Here is a 19,322-nt window from a genome sequence, read left to right on the forward strand (position 1 = left end):
TGCCAAGGAGACTTGGAAGTACTATACTTTAACAACATTTTAGCAGTGACTTAGAACAATGTTGGGTACATAGTAAGCACGTAACATATTTTTGTGTAGCAAATGAAATACTGTTATCTTTTTTGCATTTATAAATTTCCTTGAAAACTATTTTATTTATTTATTTATTTATTTTTTTGGTTTGGAAGGAAGATTCTCAACCGGAAATGAACTAGACTGGGTGTGGTGGATGTTTTCCAATATTATGTCACTTATTATTTCAGAGGATAAAGTGACCCAAAGAGGCTTATTTGGAACCAGATCTTCAGAAGACATATTTATTTCAGTACAACTTACTCATAAAAATGAACCAAATGATCACCGCCTTAGGAGTAAAGCCATCTTTCTTCGTACTTCATCACAGTCTTCAGAAGAGGAGGAACAGGTAATACTTTTAGAAACAGTCTGAGAACAGACGTTCTTGATTAATTAAAAAAATATCTGGAAGGACATCAGAGACACTGGACAGTTATTAGACCAATAACTCAGACTCCAAATTCTAGAAGGAGTGTCATTGGAGTACTTTATTGAAAATCATTATTACATTGTATGATTTTAACAGCCAACGTTTATGATGATAACTTGGTTATCCACAATTCTTGTTAAAAAACCTCATAACAGCCTGGCTGGTGTGCTCAGTTGGTTGGAGCATCATCCCATACACTGAAAGTTTGCGGGTCGATTCCTGCTCTGGGTTCAATCCCGGTCGGGGCGTGTATGGGAAGCAACTAACCTACATTTCAACCGCTGTTTCTCTCTCTCTGCCCCTTCCCCCACCTCTAAAATCAGTAAACATATCCTCAGGTGAGGATAAAAAACAAAACAAAACAAAAAGAAAAACCTCTTAAGAATTTGTCATCTACAAGTTCTTCTTGAAATACATTTTAACTTGTCCTCTATGTGGAACTAAAGAATTCCTTTTTAAATTCTCTCTGTAAAATGGAAGTTTATTCTACCTGTTCTGGATTCACCTCTTTCGAGCTTAAAGTAGAAGCTGTTATCTTTGTTTTTTTCCAGGATTTGGTCAATGAATATTATATGCTCTCTCCCAAACCTTCAAGACTTAATAGACTGTAGTCATATTATCCTTAGCTGTGGTTTTTAACTATCAAGGAATCTAAGTGAAAGTTATTATTTTTAAAAACCAAATGGGTATTTTATTTAGGTTGAAAGAAACTATAAAGATTGATTTTCTTCATTAAAAATAACAGCAATATTTTCTGTATATTTTCTTAGATAAACTACAAAACACATTTTTGTAGGTTGTCCAGGTTTTGCTTATAAATCAAGACAAGGCAGTAGATATAGTCATGGAAAATTGCCGCAGCCTTTTGCAGCAAGGATTCAGAATCTGGAGAAGGGGCCATGCATAAATGGATACAATAGACAAGAAATATAAATTTAGAAGGCATGGGGAACCAGGCAGAGGCTTCACTCTAGTGGCGAAGCTCTCTGAATGTCCGGACTCAAGGCCTTTTATTTACTAGAATATACATTTGCCCTTTAGCAAACCAAACAGACATATCAAAGGTAAGGTTTGGTAAACAGTAAAAGATTATCAGGTTAGGAGATTGCCTTCAGCCACCATTGTCTCCACAGAACAATCGTGCATAGCTTTTAGCCCTTGCTAAAGCCCAAGGTCCATCAGCCTTCTGACGGACCTCTCGCATTTACATGTTAACTACTTTTTGGTCTTTGCCTCCAGCAAAAAATGTTCTCCTTTTTAAGCCATTTGAGTTTCTGCTTTATCACATCTTCCCTGTGATATTGTGGACAGAATTGTATTTGCAATTTTATCCAAGGGAACAAAAATCTCTTCATTAGAAATGTGCTTATATATAGCAGAGGCTATATATATAGAGAGAGATAATTGTGGGACAGAAACTTTGTCCCCCAGTGAATTCACTATCTACTGGCAATCTTTAGCCACTGGAATTATATCATCTATTGAATCTTTGACCAGCATGTTGGACACAAAGGATTGTTCAATGACATTGTTTTCTAATAACTTGAAAAAGTTGTATTAGCATTTTCCGGTTTGCCCTTCAAGAGTTCACCGGATGGGATGCTTTCATCATGCATAGCTAATTAACAAAGCTGGAAGGAAAGTTTTATTGTCTGAAGGGCTACAGGATCAGCGCCTTTATTTTCAGTTGTTCCATTTTCCCATCAGTATGTCTTCCTTGTATTTTTCAGATAGTGCTGGATGAAGGCCAACAAGTTGGCATTTCCTTTCAAGGTGATCCAAATTGGGCAGGAAAGGTGAAGGTAAGGCATGATTTAATTTTTGTTTCCATGGCAAAACCCCCCAAAAACTATAAAAGCAGAAAAACCCACAGGACTCATTTGCTGTCTCATACAAGTTGGGGAATTCAGCAGATCTTGCCCTTATACTTTAAAAAAAAATTGTTTTTGAGAATGTTACACTATGCATGGTTGTCTAGGTTCCAGATCTTTTCCCCCAAAGCTTAATAAATGGAAGAGGTGCTTCGATAGGGAAATGTGGCTCTAGTCCCCTTTAGCATATACCATTAAGAGAAATGGGATTTAACAGATTCTCCCATTTTCGTACTGAAACTGGCATATGGAAGATAAATTTTTCCTGTCACTTGGATGCCAGGAAATAACTGCAGTTTTGTACTTACAAGCCCTGGAAGCTACCCTTTTAAATTCCTATGTAAGAGCCATGGTCTGACAAATAGAGCTGAAAGAAGACAGGCCCAGGCTATCTTTTGAATTCCAATTATGAGTTCTAAATTTGCAATTTGAAGGTATTTTGTTATGCACATATTTCAGGTCATAAGCATAAAAGGTGTTTTGACATTATGCCTTTACTCTAGGTCTCCTTGGAGCCAGTGGTGAAATCATTTTCTTATTTACACTCTTTGATATTCACCTGAGATGAATTAGTTTGGTGTCTGAAATGTTACCATTTTGTTAATCTAAAATGTCTCATTGTCAGCTTGCAGTGGAAAGCAGTTACTCCTCATGGAATAGTTTTTCATTGAAATGTCGCTATTGTGTCTGTAAAGGTCATTTGCTCTGCTTTTTTTTACCTTTGAAGTAATTTTCAGTTTTATTTGTTCGAAAGAGAGAACACTTGATTTTTTTGCCCTGCTTACCTTGCTTGTGATTTACCTGGGCAGGATGATTTTTTTTTTATAACGATATTTATATTTTATTTTATTTTTAAATCCTCATCCGAGGATATTTTTTCCATTGATTTTTAGAGAGAGTTCTGGAAGAAAGACAGAGAGAGAAACACCAATGTGAGAGAGACACGTCTCTTGGTTGCCTCCCACATGCCCCTGACCAAGGCCAGGAGCCTGCCACTGAAGTATGTGCCCTTGACCAGAATTGAACCCTTGACCAGGATCCTTCAGTCTACAGGCCGATGCTCTATCCACTGAGCCAAATCAGCTAGGGCAGGATGATTTTGTTTTGAATGAACCCTTCTCTCCTGCTTTCTTTCTTTCTTTTTTTTTTTTTACTCTCTGGCTCTTTCCGGTGAAAAATGTGCTGTTATGATAATAGCCAGACCCACCACCATCATTTGCTTGAGAAGCAAAAGCAGTAAAACAACAGCAGCAGTAATAATCCTATACAATAAAAGCCTAATATGCTAAGTATCTGGTTGTCTGGTGACCAGGTCGACTGTTCAACCAATCAAAACGTAATATGCTAATGATATGCTAAGGCCACTCAACCACTCGCCATGATGTGCACTGACCGCCAGGGAGCAGACAGTCGACTAGTACAGCAGTCGCCAACTGGTGGTCCGCAGACCACTGGTGATCCGTGAGGTCCGAAAGGCTGGTGACCACTGGTTTAAGAAAACCTTTGGAGCGGCAGTCGCCAACCGATGGTCCGTGGACTACTGGTGGTCTGTGAGGTCTGAAAGGTTAGTGACTGTTGGACTGGTCGATCAGTCGCTATGACGTGCATTGACCATCAGGGGGCAGATGCTCCAACTGGTAGGTTAGTTTGCTGCTGGAGTCCGGCTGATCAGGACTGAGCGAGACTCGCCCTGCAGCCCTCCTGCGGTCCCTCTCCAGCTGGTTGTGCACCAGTGGGGTCCCTCGGCCTGGCCTGTGCCCTCTTACAATACAGAACCCCTCAGGGGATGTCAGAGAGCCGGTTTCAGCCCGATCCCGCAGGCCACTGCCCTGGAGAGGGCGCCAGCCACAGGGCTCATGGCTGGTGATCCTCTCCTGATCAGGACTGATGGGGCGCAAGCCGGCAGGCGCAGAGGGACCGGGATGAGTGGGAACAGCAGGTAGGAACTGCAGGCGGCATTGGACTTTGGGTTTTGGCCCAATCCCGGCAGGCCACCGAGAGGGGCCCCACCCGTGCACGACACTGTTTTGGACTGTCTTGGCTGTGGAATATATTCTGGGATAGAATCTGGAACTAAGTCCCTTTTCAAGAACTCCCCAGATGGTTCTTTTCTCTTTCAGTATAAAGATCTTACTATGGTGCCTGCAAAATCCAGGCCAACTTCCAAATTTACTGCTTCTTTCAGATGTCTCTGGGAAAGCTGTGTGAACACAGACCTTTAGCTGGGACTCAAGTTAATGAGAAAATTGGGTTCAGTTGCTCACTTGAGTGTTTTGGAAGTGGATTCATTGATTCTTAATTGCCTTTTTAAAAAAAAAAAAAAGTCTAATATGCATAAAAATAATGTTAATCCTTCTCTAGGTAGATAATTTTCTAGAAGTAGAAGATTTGGACATGGATGAAGAGATTAAGCCCCAAATGAGCAAGGGTATGCCTTTTGTTTTCTTTCTAAACTGCCTGGCCTCTTTCTAGAAGCTACAAGTAATACTTTAGGCAGCTTTATTCATTTTTTTTTCTTTCCTGGCAATCCTATCTCCATCTTCCCTGAGACAGGGAAAACTGGAGTTCTGCAATTTCTTTTTCAATAACAGAGATTTCAGTGGAAAGGTCAAAGCCTGTTGAAGGTTATAAAGCAGCGGTTCTCAACCTGTGAGTCGCGACCCCTTTGAGGGTCAAACGACCCTTTCACAGGGGTTGCCTAAGACCATCATAAAACACATATATAATTACATATTGTTTTTGTGATTAATCACTATGCTTTAATTATGTTCAATTTGTAATAATGAAAATACATCCTGCATATCAGATATTTACATGACGATTCATAACAGTAGCATAGTTACAGTTATGAAGTAGTAACAGAAATAATTTTATGGTTGGGTGGTCACCACAACATGAGGAACTGTATTAAAGGGTCGCGGCATTAGGAAGGTTGAGAACCACTGTTTTAAAGTCTTGCATCTTAAATGAAATAAAGATGTCCGCTCTCCCTCTGCCCCTCTCCATACTGATATACCATATGCTTGATTTTTGAATGATTATCTCAAGTAAAGTCATCTAAGTCAAACTCAATTTCTTAGAAGCACCATGTTGTAAATTGAGATTATTTTGGAATGAAAAATAGAATATCAATTGATCATAAAAATAAAAAAATATCAGAATTGATCATAAACAAAAGAAAATCCAAATCTTTGCTTTCATAAAAATTTGTTAAATATGTAAACCAAACACTTAAGAATACTGAAGATATATTATAAATGTTTCTTTTCTTTTTTAAAAAAAATATATTTTATTGATTTTTTACAGAGATGAAGGGAGAGGGACAGAGAGTTAGAAACATTGATCAGCTGCCTCCTGCACACTCCCCACTGGGGATATGCCCGCAACCAAGGTACATGCCTTTGACCGGAATCGAACCTGGGACCCTTGAGTCCGCAGGCCGATGCTCTATCCACTGAGCCAAACCAGTTAGGGCATAAATGTCTCTTTTGGGGGCATCTTCCCATATGGGCTGGACTGAGAGAGGCTTTATGCTAATTCACTAATGATTATGTAGATGAGCCCTTTTGCCTTTCCTGGTTAGCATTTTTGTGTAAACATAGGTATCCTTTTGCTTAAAGGACTTTTGAAATATGTTCCAAATTAGAATTACTTGTTTTGAAAACTCTCATTCCTAATTTAGTATGGAAGAATATTTCAAAGTCAATGTTGACCTAACGTTAGGGAAGGGGCAGTTTCCATGGGATTTGGTGTTGCTTACAGTGTTTAGGCAGTCATAAGCATAATCATGAATTATGGTCACGATTATTGGATGGGGACTTCTTTATAGCCAGACAGGAGTTAGCATGTCTGGGTGTACTTGGTTTGGGAATGATGACACTCCGTAAGCCCTATTCTGGCTTCTTTGGTTGCCTGGATTGAGGGTAATTGGAAGCAATTAACATTTATATTCTGCTTCTGAACATCACAATACTCTACTGAAGGGTTTGTTTTTCAAGCATTCTATTAACCAGCAGACCTGGTTCAAGTGAGATCAGAAATCTGATGGAATCACATAGTCCAAGGAAAGGTTCTCTTAACTGTGATACCCTAGGTTGCTCTGAATTTCTGGATAAGAGCAATTTAGGGACTCCAATTGCATTAGAAGGGATAGCTATGGACTTATCAAGAGCCAAGTTTGTAGAGCAAGCACACTGGTTTTGGGCTGTGGGTGACTTTGGGAAGGCCAGCTTGTTAAAAATGAACATTCCTGGGCCTAGTGCCAAGGGAGAGTATAATTCAGAAGCTCTTCAGTGGCATCTTGTGATCTGTGTTTTCAGCCACTACCCCAGAGAATTCGGACAGAGTTCACGTGTGTGGACGACACTTGGAGACAAATAGTTCTAGTTTGCACTTAGTACATTTACAATATAAAGTTAATTTTATAGGAGGGCACAAAAATACATTGGTTGGGCATTTTTCCCAGTGGTTTAAATTTCTTGCTTCCTGCGAGTAATGAGAAGATCTATATACTGACATAAACCTACTTAACCAACAAATGTGATTTTGGTTATAGAAATCTCTTCAATTAGCCTTTTTCACTTTTTATTATTTTCATATTGTTTTTCCTTAAATATTTTTTCAAGTTATGCTTTTAATGATTTTTTAAAAAATCAGATCTATTTCTTTAGTTTGAAAAAATTGCATAAAAGTCTCACTAGTATGATTTTTCCAGAAATCAGATAACACGCCGTCTTGCACTTACATGAAAAAGGTCACTGAGGCCTGAACCAAGTCTCAGTGGACTCGAATGAGCTAGTCAAGACCTTCCCACATGTAAAATAATGTGGAAAACCTAGGCTGAGAAGCAACCCTGGCTTCATTGCCCTATTCCAATTACCAGCAGGGACCACCAGGGCTTCACAATTTTCATAATGCACAGTCTGGGTCACTTACAAGGAAAAAATTAAATAGTTTGTGCCAACGCGAATTGTAGTTTGGGCCCATTTTGTATTACGCCTCAGGAATGTGAGCAGAAGGCAAACATTTATGTCAGATGGGAAATGTGACATTTCAAATAGGCGAGTTGCTTGTAAAATTTTGGCAGCTGAGAGGCTTACTGATTAGAGTCTGTTGTTATTGTTTAAGCAGCAGATATGCCTAGGGCAACCAGGAAGTGAGCTGCGCATTGTTTTTCTACCATTGATGTCATTTGCTCACCTTATTTGCTTTCGTAAATATTCTTTAAGATTCAGGTGCAGGATGCTTCCCCAGTGTTTGGCTTTATGATGCTTCCCCAGTGTTTGGCTTTGGCAGCTCAGGCGGACACAGTTTTTCAGAGGAACCAGCTCACTGCAGTGGTGTCGAGCACTAGTAGTTGCCACCGAGTTTGGGGCCCTGTGTGTATTTGAAATCAAGTTAACCGCTTTTTCCTCCTTTGAATTTGAGATAAGGTAATTAACCAGCAGGGTAATTACTAGCGTACCCCTGACTTTTATCCAGAGTCATCATTATTTGGAGTAAGTATTAGCTATGCAGAGCTATTAGAGCAGGGAGAATCTTCTGGCTTTCTTTATTTATTTCTCCCTTCAGTTGGCCCAGCCTGCTCTCTAGCTGAGTGCAGTGGGCTGAAGAGCCTTATTGAGGTCTGTTTCTCAGGCTTATACTCTTGTAGTCAGTGTGTGTACTTATTCTGTGGTTGATTGTATTGAAGGAGAATGGGCAAATAATTCCTGCCCAAAGATTGGCAGCCTTATTTGATTTTCATTTTCAAGCTCTCCAGTGCTCCCAATTCTAACAAAGGTATCAGTCATCTCTTTCTTGTTTTTTGTTTTTTTTGTTTTTTTTTAAATTCTTTCCTTATCTATAACTTTAAGCACCTTTATGTAGCTTATCATTGACCTGGGACTCTTATTCAACAAATATTTAACAACTGTGATTGGTGCCTGGAATATAAGGGAGGATGAAATTGATCTGGTTCCTGTTCTCATGAAATTCATAATTTATTGGAAGAATCAAATATTAACCAGATAATCACACATATGTAATTATAAATTATTCTAGATCTCATGAGAACATACATATGGCAGGGGAACTTAAATTTGTGTGTGGGTCAGAGAAAACTCTCTGAGAGCTTGAGATCTAGAGGATGAGTAATCTTTAACTAGATGAGGGGGGTGGAGTGAGGCTGAGGGTTAGGAGTATAGGAACAGCATAAGGCGCAGCATGTATAACGGGACTGAGCTAGGAGGTGGCATGTTTCAGCCAACTTAATGTTTAGGCATTTCATTCATTTTATACTTAGTACTGTTAAAATCATTCCATCATTGCCTAGATCACTGAAAACACAGAGAGGGAAAAATTCTTGCTTCCAAGTGTTCCTCTATCTTTGTCCCTCCAATTTTTATATGTGCAAACTTAACAATCCTTTAAGGTCCAGCTCAAAAGCCATGTCAACCACAGGGCAAACCTGCTGCCCAGGCCTCATGATTTCATGAGGAAACTTTCAGTCCATTCCTGAGAAGAGAACAGAATTGGGAAAATAAGAAGCCCATTGTGACTGCAGAACAAGCAGCACTTTTAAGTTCAGCTCCATCCATTATATATTTCATATTTTTCTCCCGATCTTTCTGACTCCTGTATTTATTTTTTATTTCTGTACCTGGAGGGAGATGGATATGATTTATTATCATTGTTGAATGCCAATATCATCCTTGAAGTAAGTCTTCCCTGAACTTGGCCACCTTCTCCTTGGATAGCAGTTACCTTTCTTCTTTTGTACTTTTTAATCTTTCTTTCTTCTCCTACTTTCATTTATTCTGAATTTTATGTCTCTTGAGAACTGCCTATCATTTATACATGTGCATCTATACATATATACTTATCCTGCCAGTTATGTTTTCTTTATTTCTTGCCTATTTTGTATTAATCCAGTATTATTTTATTATTATTTCATCTTCCCATATTTTTACTGGGTAGAGAATTCTAGGTTTGTTATTTTTTTCTTTCAGCACTTTAAAGATGATATGCTAATCTTTTCTTATCTTCATTACTGAAAACTGTTGAAAAATCAGATATCAATCTGATTATTGTTCTTTTGAAGGTAATATGGTTTTTTGATGACAATATGTTTTGTTTCCCTCTCATTTGGCTGATTTTCACTATCCCTTGGTATTGTTTTATTTGTATTAATTTTGTTTGGGGTTCGCAGAGATTCCTGTAAGTGTTGGGAAATCCTCAGCTGCTCTCTCTTCAAATATTACCTGTGCCTGAACATTTTTACATATCCCCTATATCTCTTAGGCTCTTATCAGCATTTCCATCCTTTTTTATTTCCTTTCTTGCTTCAGTTAGAGTATATTCTATCTCTATTGTAGATTACTAATCCATTCTTGAATTGGATCTAATTTGCTGATAAATCCCTAAATATTCCAGTTGTTAAAGTTATCAAAAGATATGGAATATCTATTTTTTTAAATATATTTTATTGATTTTTTACAGAGAGGAAGGGAGAGGGATAGAGAATTAGAAACATCGATTAGCTGCCTCCTGCACACCCCCTACTGGGGATCGAGCCCACAACCAAGGTACATGCCCTTGACTGGAATCGAACCCGGGACCCTTCAGTCCACAGGCTGATGCTCTATCCATTGAGCCAAACCGGTTAGGGCTGGAATATCTATTTTTATAGACTTTAGTTTTGCTGAAATTTTCCATTTTTTGTGATGCATTTTTTAAAACATATTAATCAGTTATTTTAAATTTTGTGTCTTATAATTTTAATACCTGAGGTGTCCTGTGGGTCCATTTATATTATTAATTTTCCCTTTTGATCTACTGTCTTTGTATACCTGGTAGTTTTTTGTTTGAATGCTGAACATTGAATGCTACATACTGAAATACAATGGTTGTCTCATGGAAAATCAATCGTGTGATTGAGTGGTGTTTTGAACCAGTTTTTCTTTTCTTTTTTTTATGTTAGATCAACATTTTTACTTGAAAAAATGACAAACTATAGTTCTCAAAAAAATGAAGTAAAAAAAAGTGAATAAAGTAGGCCTATTTCTTTAAGACAAACAACTGATAGTATTTTTTTAGTGTGTTTTTATTGATTTCAGAGAGAGGAAGGGAGATGAAGAGAGAGATTGAAACATTGAGGAGAGAGAACTATCTACAGTATCGGCTGTATCTTGCATGCCTCCCACTGGGGATCCAGATCGCAACACCAGCAAGTGCCCTGACCAGAAATCAAACCTACAATCTCTTGGTATATGGGACGACGCTCAACCAAAGGAGCCACTGCCTGATGCAACGGATAGTATTCATTGGCAGTGACAAAATTGACAGTGCATTGAGTGAAAAACAGAGTTTTGGAGATGTGCATCCAGTACTGTGAGCTTGACACTTCCCCAATATTTAAAGACTTTTCTGATAAAATTGGTAATGTTAGCTAATGTGATTTTTATACTGTATAATGAAATATGTCTATATTTGAGGGACCTGATAAAACAGTGAATCAGTATTTTCCAAATTTATGATGTTACAAAATCATGAATTAGAGAAAGAACCATTCAACATGTAAAACTGACCAAGATTTTAACATGACAGTATGAAAAATTCACTAAAATGGTTTCAGACTGCACGTTGAATTTATTTTTTTTACTTTACCATTTTTTGAGATCTAGTATAGTATCAAAGAAGAATGTCCATGATTATATAAAAAGACTATTAAAGTACTCCTCCCTTTTCCACTTATAAATCTGTGTGAGACTAGGTTATTTTCATTGACATCAAGTGAAACAATATTCCAAACTTGAGTGCTTAACAAGTTTAGAATTCAGCTTTCTTTGCTTAAGGCAGACAAAAAAAAATTTTTTTAAAACTATATAACAGTGCTTCTCTTCTCACTATTTTCTTTGTTTTGGGAAAATAGATTTCTCATTAAAATATTTATTTTAATATATGATAATATTTTAAATAGTTAAATATTTAAAAAAAGTCTCAGTCTTTAATTTATAATATGATAAATATTCATGGACATAACCTACATAAACTAAAGTTCTTTGGAGTTTTCAAAAAAATTTTAAGAATAAGGACCACTGAGATAGACTATCATAGCTGAAAGCTATGTGTGGAAGAGGCCTGGATTTACCTACATCCTTTTTCGTCTTGGAGAATGCCCAAAATTTCAAAAAATTTTTGTCATTTCTACATGACAAGAAAGGAACAGATTGGTTAATTTAATAACTATGTCACACAATTAAATATTATTCTTACCTAATTTATTAGATGTCAGATAGATTGCTTGCTTTATAATGTTGTATTGGATTCTGTGAGTATAGTTTTTGACTTGCTGATTATTGACTACATACAGAAAGACAAATGGCATGAACACATAGTTCATAAATATTGGAAATTCTTATGTAGTTGAGAAAGAAGAGATTGAAGTGTTTTCAGTCTTGCTGCCTAGCATCAACATTTGTTTTTGAGAGTTGCCTTGACTCTACATGTACATCAGCCAAGGGAGTGGTATTTAGTGAAGATGAAAACAAGGCCTTTGGTATTTCAGAAACAATTAAGATAGGATCAAGTTTCTTAAAACATTTCAGTTTTAGATAGTTTTACAGAGATACCAAATTCCATTCCCCACCATTAATGAATACCATCATTTTTCTCCTGGAGAGAACATGCGTATATAAATAACACACCCGTGATTATAGAATGGCTAAAATATAAGGTAGCTTTCTTCATAACTGTCTTATCAGACTCTTCTCGTCCATATTGGTTTTACTCTTTTATGAATCTATCCTCTTTAGAGTTAAGGTTGTTCAATTTTGTTTTGATTATTCTCTGCTTGATTTTATGTGTGAAAATCTTATTCCTGTAACAAAGTTTAATTATTGAGGGTAAGAACTATACATATTTTACATCATCCACAATGTCCTATTAGCACACAGACTCTTGATACTTGCTGTTCAGTTTAAAAGTTGAGATGCAGGCAATTTATTTTCTATCCTTAAGTATTTGTTGAGACTATACTATGTGTAAGGTGCTGTGTTAGGCACCAATAGATACGCATTTGTACATTTTGCTTTTGTACTGAAGAAGCAAATGGCAAAGCAACGTGTGGAGGATTCTGAGTCTTCTTGTTTTGAAGTTGTTCCCATGGCAGTAGAATTTTTATGAAAGAAAACGACTTCTCCAAAATATTAGAGGTGAAGAGGTTTAGCAAAGGAATTGCAGAGTTGCCCTCCTTGGTGCATACGGTTCTCAATCAGATTTTAAATAGCTCTGAAGGCAGAATTGATTTTTATCTTACACTTGAACTGATGTTTGCCCTGATGGTCAATGGGTCTGGTAGACATTGGTTTTTACATTAAGAGGCCTGAACCTTTCTCGTCTTGCCTTTGTTGTTGGCAGGCCCCTAACCAGGCTTGTACCAGTCCTAGGCAGTTGCACTGAGTTTGGCTTTGAACTCATACATAGATATATTAGAAAGTCAATCTTCCCACCAATCTTAATGAGTTTAAAAAAAAGCACTTCTCTGGGCATAAAATGTTTGAGTGCACTTACAACTGACTAGCCATACTAAGGAGCTATTGCAGTGACATTTCTTGGCCTTGAGTTTGGCTAATCTGATAGATTTAAAAAATATATGTAATGAAAATGCTTATTTAAAAGAAGTTCATAATGTGGCATCATGGGCTCTACAGACAGACTGCCTTGCTGTGCCACTTTGTGGCTGTGGCACCTTCAATGAGGTTGGTTACTTTTAGTGCTTAGAGCTCATTGCCTATAAAACAGGAAGTAATGGAGCTGTTGGATTAGCTGAGTTAATGCATGTAATATATCAGCTTTATAAGAGTTGACTATTATTATTGTTTTTATTTCTGCTAGTTAATCAGGTCATATTTTATGGTTTCCATAATTAATCACAGTAAAACCACCTTGTTCACCAATCCTCCACTCACATGCTCGGTTTCTAGGCTATGTTCTTTGTTGCTGGAGTCTTATGAGTTTTGTAATCATATTTTTTGTGAAGGCGATAGCATCACAATAGTGAGAGATGTATTTCACATAAGATTCAGTTTTTGAATATCGAATCAAGCTCAGTTATCTCCCCATATATGCTGCCACTGGCAACGGTCAAGGCATGCCTGTTAGTCACTTCCAGGGAGAATGTATTCTTCCGTAAGATCGTCTTTGAGTAGCAGGCAGCATCCCTGAGCCAACTGCAAGTTATTGGGTATCTCCTGCAGCCTCTGGTCCTGTGAAAACTTACTGAGGGCGAAGCCTGTTGTGCTTCTATTTGTGTGTTTTGTGTTTTTTTTTGTCCTCCTTAAAGAAAGCTGTGGGAGAATATCACTTACTTGTGATGCCTCCACGTTCTCTCACACGTGCAAATATAAGGGAACACATCCCTTCATCATGAGTTGATCAGAAAACCAAGATTGGCTCTTGAATTCTTATAACTGTGCCAAATAAGCCGGAAACACGTTTTTGTTGTTTGCAGGTGTTGAAACGTAGAGTATGCATTCTGAATGTGACAGAGTAGTTCATTTTTCTGTTAAAAGTTAAAGTTCTTTCCTTCTGGCATCATTGTTTTTTTAATATGCTTTTTTGTTGTTGTTGTTATTGAAATATTGCCATCTCTTTACAGGATGAAATTCTACACTCTATTTCCTTTCTCTTCTCCCCTCAGGAAAATATGGGAAAATGAGGCAAAAACAGCATCTTCTTGCCTTATTTTCCTATAGAGGTAGGCAGTGGGTTGAGGGGTGAGAGGCATGAACAAGTTATTCCCAAACAATATTTCTCTGAGACCTTCTGGATGGACTCTAACTGCAACAATAGGGTAGAAATAGAAGTACCAGGGACTTCTAGTTTCTAGAAAGGGGAATCTCAAACCAGGACAGGCCTTGTGAGATGGACCTACTCTACCTGAGCATATTTGCTTTATTCTTGGGACCATTACAGGCTTTTAGACGATTTAGGTCAATTGTAAATTCCGAGAAAGGATCAAGTGAAATATTTTCTGTCCAGCAGATTTGCCGCTGCTGCCCGGGGAAGTGGAGGACGTCAGCACCCACATTCCTTCCGGCATTCCTCCCGCAGCTGCCATTCCTCCCGCAGCCCAGCCTCTGACCCCTGCAGTCATTCCAAGGCCCATGGTGGAAAGAGCGGACACGCAAAAGGATGAGGTACTCCATGGTGGTACTCCAATTGCAGTGGTTTTGTAACTTGTCCTTTCAGAGAAATGCTCCTCTACCCGTCTCTCTTGTATTTTTCTCAGATTTGGGAAAATTCCAAATTCAAGTGGCTTATTTGGGCCCCTCTCACGGCCATCTATTGCTATTGTATGTGTTTCTTTTTAAGCACAGAGAGCGATTGTGTTTTTACATGGAAACTAGTTTTTTTAGAATATGTTTTTATTGATTTCAGAGAGAGAGAGAGAGGGAGGAAGAAACATCAATGATGAGAGAGAATCATCAGTCAGCTGCCTCCTGCATGCCCCCTAGTGTGGATGGAGGCCTCAACCCCAGCATGTGCCCTGAATGGGAATCGAACAGTGACCGATGGGTTAATGGGTCGATGCTCAACCACTGAGCACACCGGCCATGGAAAATATTTTTATTTCATGACATAGCTCTATAGGCCAGTGCTACCTGGGGACAATGCAACTGAAAGGACAGAGGAAGGGGACAGATGGCTTTCTGATCTCTTTTAGTCTGAGCTGGCTTTTTTTCTTTGTATTATTGTTCCTAAGGCCCTGTAGACTTCCTGTATTTGTTAAGGTAAAGCTAGGCTGCTCCAGGAGAGAATCCCAGCAATAATTCAGTGGTGGAGGAGATAGAAGTTTCTTTCTTTCTTGGAATAACCTGTGGAGGGTCTCTCAAGTTAGCAAGTGGCTCTGTTCCCTGGACTCACCACCGCTCCTTCTCTCTGGAACTCCACTCTGCCTCCAGACTCTGTCCTCAAATGCATGCTTCGGGTCAGGTCCCTGTTTTTCCGGGGCAGGGGATGAGAGCGCATGCTGCGAGTCAGGTACCCATCCTTCCGGGGTCAGGGGATGAGAGCCCGAGGCAGCCTGCTTCCCCAGGCTCAGAGCTCAGGGCTCCATTTTTGCTCACGCCCGATTGGCAGCCACTCAGTCACATGTTCCTACCCACCCCAAGGGAGGCTGGGAAGTGTCATCCAGCTGTTTGCTTCCCCAGCAGGGTAGAATGGAACCTCTGCCACATGCGTCCTCTCCCAAATGCACCACTTGAAAGTCATCCTTCGCCAACCGTTACAGCTCTTCTGCATGTACTCGACAAAGGTGCACCAGCAGAGGCTGCCAGATGTGACCTTTAGCACCCAGTTCACTCGAACACGAAAGCGGATCAGGAACAGAGATTGCCAACAGCTCTTTATTATCTCTTTCTAAGAAAGCCCTTAGGATGTTTCTTGATTATTTAATTATCAGGTACTAATCTTGCCACTTGAAGATATTTGGTTATGGAAGCAGTCGTTCAATCAGAAATAATCCATGCATTTCAATTTTAAATTACCCCTTTATTATAAGACTTTGTTCACTGGTATGGCAAACTTATGTCTAGGGTGCTAGTAGGCTTATGTTAAACCCCTAAATTGGTTACCAGATAAACTGGTAGGGATAGCCACTTTTCAGTGTGCTTCTTGAATTGTGGATTGCTTTTGTTGAGTAGTAAGAAACTAAAATTGCAAGGTTATTTCTGGCAGAAATGAGTTTCTTTCAAAGACTTGTTTCTGACTTCCGTTGTGACCATACAAATGATTTGACCAACTAGTGGTCACTGCATCTGGTACCATTATGGAAATGTTTATAAAATGATTTTAGTTGATGGGTTAAAAGAAAACCCTGAATGATTTCTGGAACCTGTCAAACATCCAGTACAATGCTATTTAAAACCCTCTATATGATTGTATCTTCAAAAAGAATATACATTTCTTCCCAGAAAATGTCAACATTTTTAAATATTGGAATCAAAATGATATAAACATGTTTGTGTTGGCAAACTCATGAGACATAGATGAATAACTTTTGAATATCCCTTGGTTTGGGATTTTTATTTCTAACCACCATTTGGAAGAGAAACTTTTCAGAACTGTCTAGAAATCATAATACTGCACCAACTCTGCCATGGTTTAATAGTATTAATCTTATTTTAAAGCACCCAATGCCAATATAAGACCATAAGCATCAACTTCCAGCAAATATGTCCTGTAAGGGCCTACCAAGGAGCTAGACGCAGTTGCTTTCTGTGACTTCAGTCTGGAAAGATGAAAACATAGCCTGGATGGCCCAACTACCTGTAATTGCCTAATAAGAATCCACAGCTTCCTAGTATGGAACAGACCAATTTTTAAAAAAATTTGTTGTTGTTCATTTTATCACTGGTTTTATACATGTGCATTTCCCCCCTTAGAGTCAAACATTTCCCAAGAACCTTCCAGTTTCTATTTGTGAATAATTTCTTGCCTTAGTTAATATATTTTGATGAAAGTAATTCACATTAGAAAGATGAAAAATTATGAGTTCCCCCTCCCCATCCCGAACCCATAGAAGAGGTCATAGAAGAAACTTGTATAGTATTTTTTTAATGGGAGATCTCCTGTTTTTCCAATTCATATAGGGTCTTCAAAATTTTTCACCTATGAAGACAGTTTACTTATCATATTGCTTTGTAATAGAGCCTACAGCTAAATGCTGCTGTCATTGATTTGAGCATTAGTTCTGTTTTCTTTGACTTGCCTGTGTGGTACTCTGAATGAAAATGACTCCTCTTATAGCAGTTGCGCTTAGAATAAGTCACATGAGCAATTTAAGAAAACTAGCAGTGTTCTGCCAGTGTACAAGTTCTGTCCCCCAGAGGCTCAAAAAGATTTCAATTAGATTTGAAATTATATACCGGAAATCCACATATTTCAGCTCCTTAGGCAAAAATAACAAGCTAATAACTTAATTCACAATTGTTTTCTGTGTAATAGTGGGGGACTTGGCGTTCCATTGCACAAATGCTTCTCTTTGAAATAAATCAGAATTTGAGTTTGCAACTAATTTGGAGTCTTGTAGCTCAGGACCCTAAGATGAACCTTACTTGAAAGAAGGGAATTCCCAAAGTGTGCCAGAGTAGCCAACAGCTGAAATACATAAATAGAATTGCGACTTTGCTGTCTTTTGAAAGCTGCCATTTTGAAGTTCGCAGTTAAGTTTTCTGAGTTGCAGTGTGTGTCTCCTTCCACCCTTCCTTCCTCCCTTCCTTCCTTCCTTCCTTCCTTCCTTCCTTCCTTCCTTCCTTCCTTCCTTCATATAAAATAAACTAAGTCCTAAAGTAAGTTAGACACCTCAACTTCAGTAAGAAGTCAATTTTTTCTTCAGTTGGGTTCACTTTTTGCATTATAACATTTGTTCTTATTTCTCATACTTACAATTTCTTAAATAGTTTATATTCTTTCTTGCCCTTAGTTCTTAGATGTTCATTTTCTTTTGCTTGGGGTGTTTTCTGTCCACTCTGTTCTCTCAGACTCACTCTCTCTTTTCCTCTTTAACTTGTACTAGTCCTTTCTGAGCTGGGATCAGCTTAGGCATCGCTCCTGGAAGTTCTCCTTGACCTCCAGGCTGGGGTTAGTGTCCCTGCTCCAGGATCCCCTTGCACCTTGTATATACTCCCAGAACAACATTGTGTTATATTTGCTTCTTTTCAATTTGCTCGACCCCAACTGTAATCTGTAACTGTAATCTCCTGGTAGGCTGGGACGCAGCCTTTTCATTCTAGTACCATTGCTCGCCTATGCCTAGCACAGGGTCTGGTAATATAAAAACAAGGCATGATGCCTACTTCCTTTAACCAGGTATGCAAGGCAGCAAGGGTCCCCTGAGCGGGAATGCAGGGATGCTCACATGCAGGAAATGAACATGTTGCCTGCTTGTGTTTCTTCATTTGAGCTGCTTTCAGCAGTATGACCGCATGGTCACTTTGTGGCGTTTAAGTTTAATCTCAGGAAGTGACCACGATGATCGGTCTCTCTGCAGGCTGACTGGCTCCCTTTGTCTGCTGCTCCAGACATCATGGTATTATGTGGAGCCTTGAGTGCTTCTTATTATAGGCTATGGGATTTGTTTAGCTTATCTAGGAAAGGGCTTTTCTCCCTGACGGCGATGACCAGGCTTAGGGAAGACTTCCAGGTTGATTTTTCCTGTGTTTTTGGAGAAGGGAAAGCTTTCCCTGAAGACTCTGGATTCAGAACTCACTTCCCTTTCTTACTGACTGCATAGTCTGGGGCAGGTGACTTCGCCGTTCAGCTCCTTGTGAGATGGGTTGTTTGAAGATCACTGCTCTTGCCCACACAGTTCCGAGTACCGGGGCTGGCCCTTGGTGGGAACTCACTCCAGTGAGAGTTCCCATCACCCTTGTCAGGAGAGCGCGCACTTTCTAATAAAGAGGAAATCAACACGCCTCTGAAATGCGTTCCCCTGCTGGTTTTACTGAGAAAGGACGGAAGATGGCCGGGTATTTGCTATTAACCCTGCACCCCTAACTATGAGGTTCAACTTGCCCAACGGACAGGAGCTAATCTATTTTTTATGGTTGTGGTTTTTTTTTTTCTTTCTTTCACCTTTAATAACAGCACGGTTTCTGAGCTATATGCTCCATTATCAAGAACATTGCAAAAGCCACTCAATGAGATCATTTTCTAGGCAAGAATATTTAAAGCTGATTATGGCTTTAGGGCATTTTTTTTCATTCCTGCATAAACCATAGTTTTCAATTATTTCAGCATCACCATACATATTATAGAGCTGCACCATTTGCTTGGGGAGAGGCTCTTGAAGGGGTGATACAGTGAGATTTAAGGCATTCTCTTTTTGTTTAGTGGGAAATATGCTTTTTTTTAAAAAAAAATCTACCTTCTTCTAGGAAGTGTTTAAAACACAGATTATGAAT

The 19,322-nt window shown here is 38.8% G+C and overlaps 1 protein-coding gene across 9 annotated transcripts in view; it reads left to right on the plus strand.

Annotated features, from left to right (window-relative positions):
• IFTAP (intraflagellar transport associated protein) overlaps window positions 1–19,322 on the plus strand; it is a 57,726-nt gene that overhangs the window by 37,030 nt on the left and 1,374 nt on the right. For 8 of the 9 annotated variants that reach the window (XM_070427809.1, XM_070427811.1, XM_070427813.1 and 5 more), the window contains 4 exons: window positions 264–424; window positions 2,236–2,307; window positions 4,738–4,804; window positions 14,398–14,555. In XM_070427809.1, coding sequence (XP_070283910.1) covers window positions 264–424; window positions 2,236–2,307; window positions 4,738–4,804; window positions 14,398–14,555 — 458 coding nt within the window. The remainder of the gene's footprint in view (window positions 1–263; window positions 425–2,235; window positions 2,308–4,737; window positions 4,805–14,397; window positions 14,556–19,322) is intronic. The other variant, XM_070427817.1, reaches the window with a different exon arrangement.

Source organism: Myotis yumanensis, unplaced genomic scaffold (assembly GCF_028538775.1).
Source record: "Myotis yumanensis isolate MYYU_CA2020_CCGP unplaced genomic scaffold, mMyoYum1.0.hap1 SCAF_10, whole genome shotgun sequence".
Taxonomy (NCBI): domain Eukaryota; kingdom Metazoa; phylum Chordata; class Mammalia; order Chiroptera; family Vespertilionidae; genus Myotis; species Myotis yumanensis.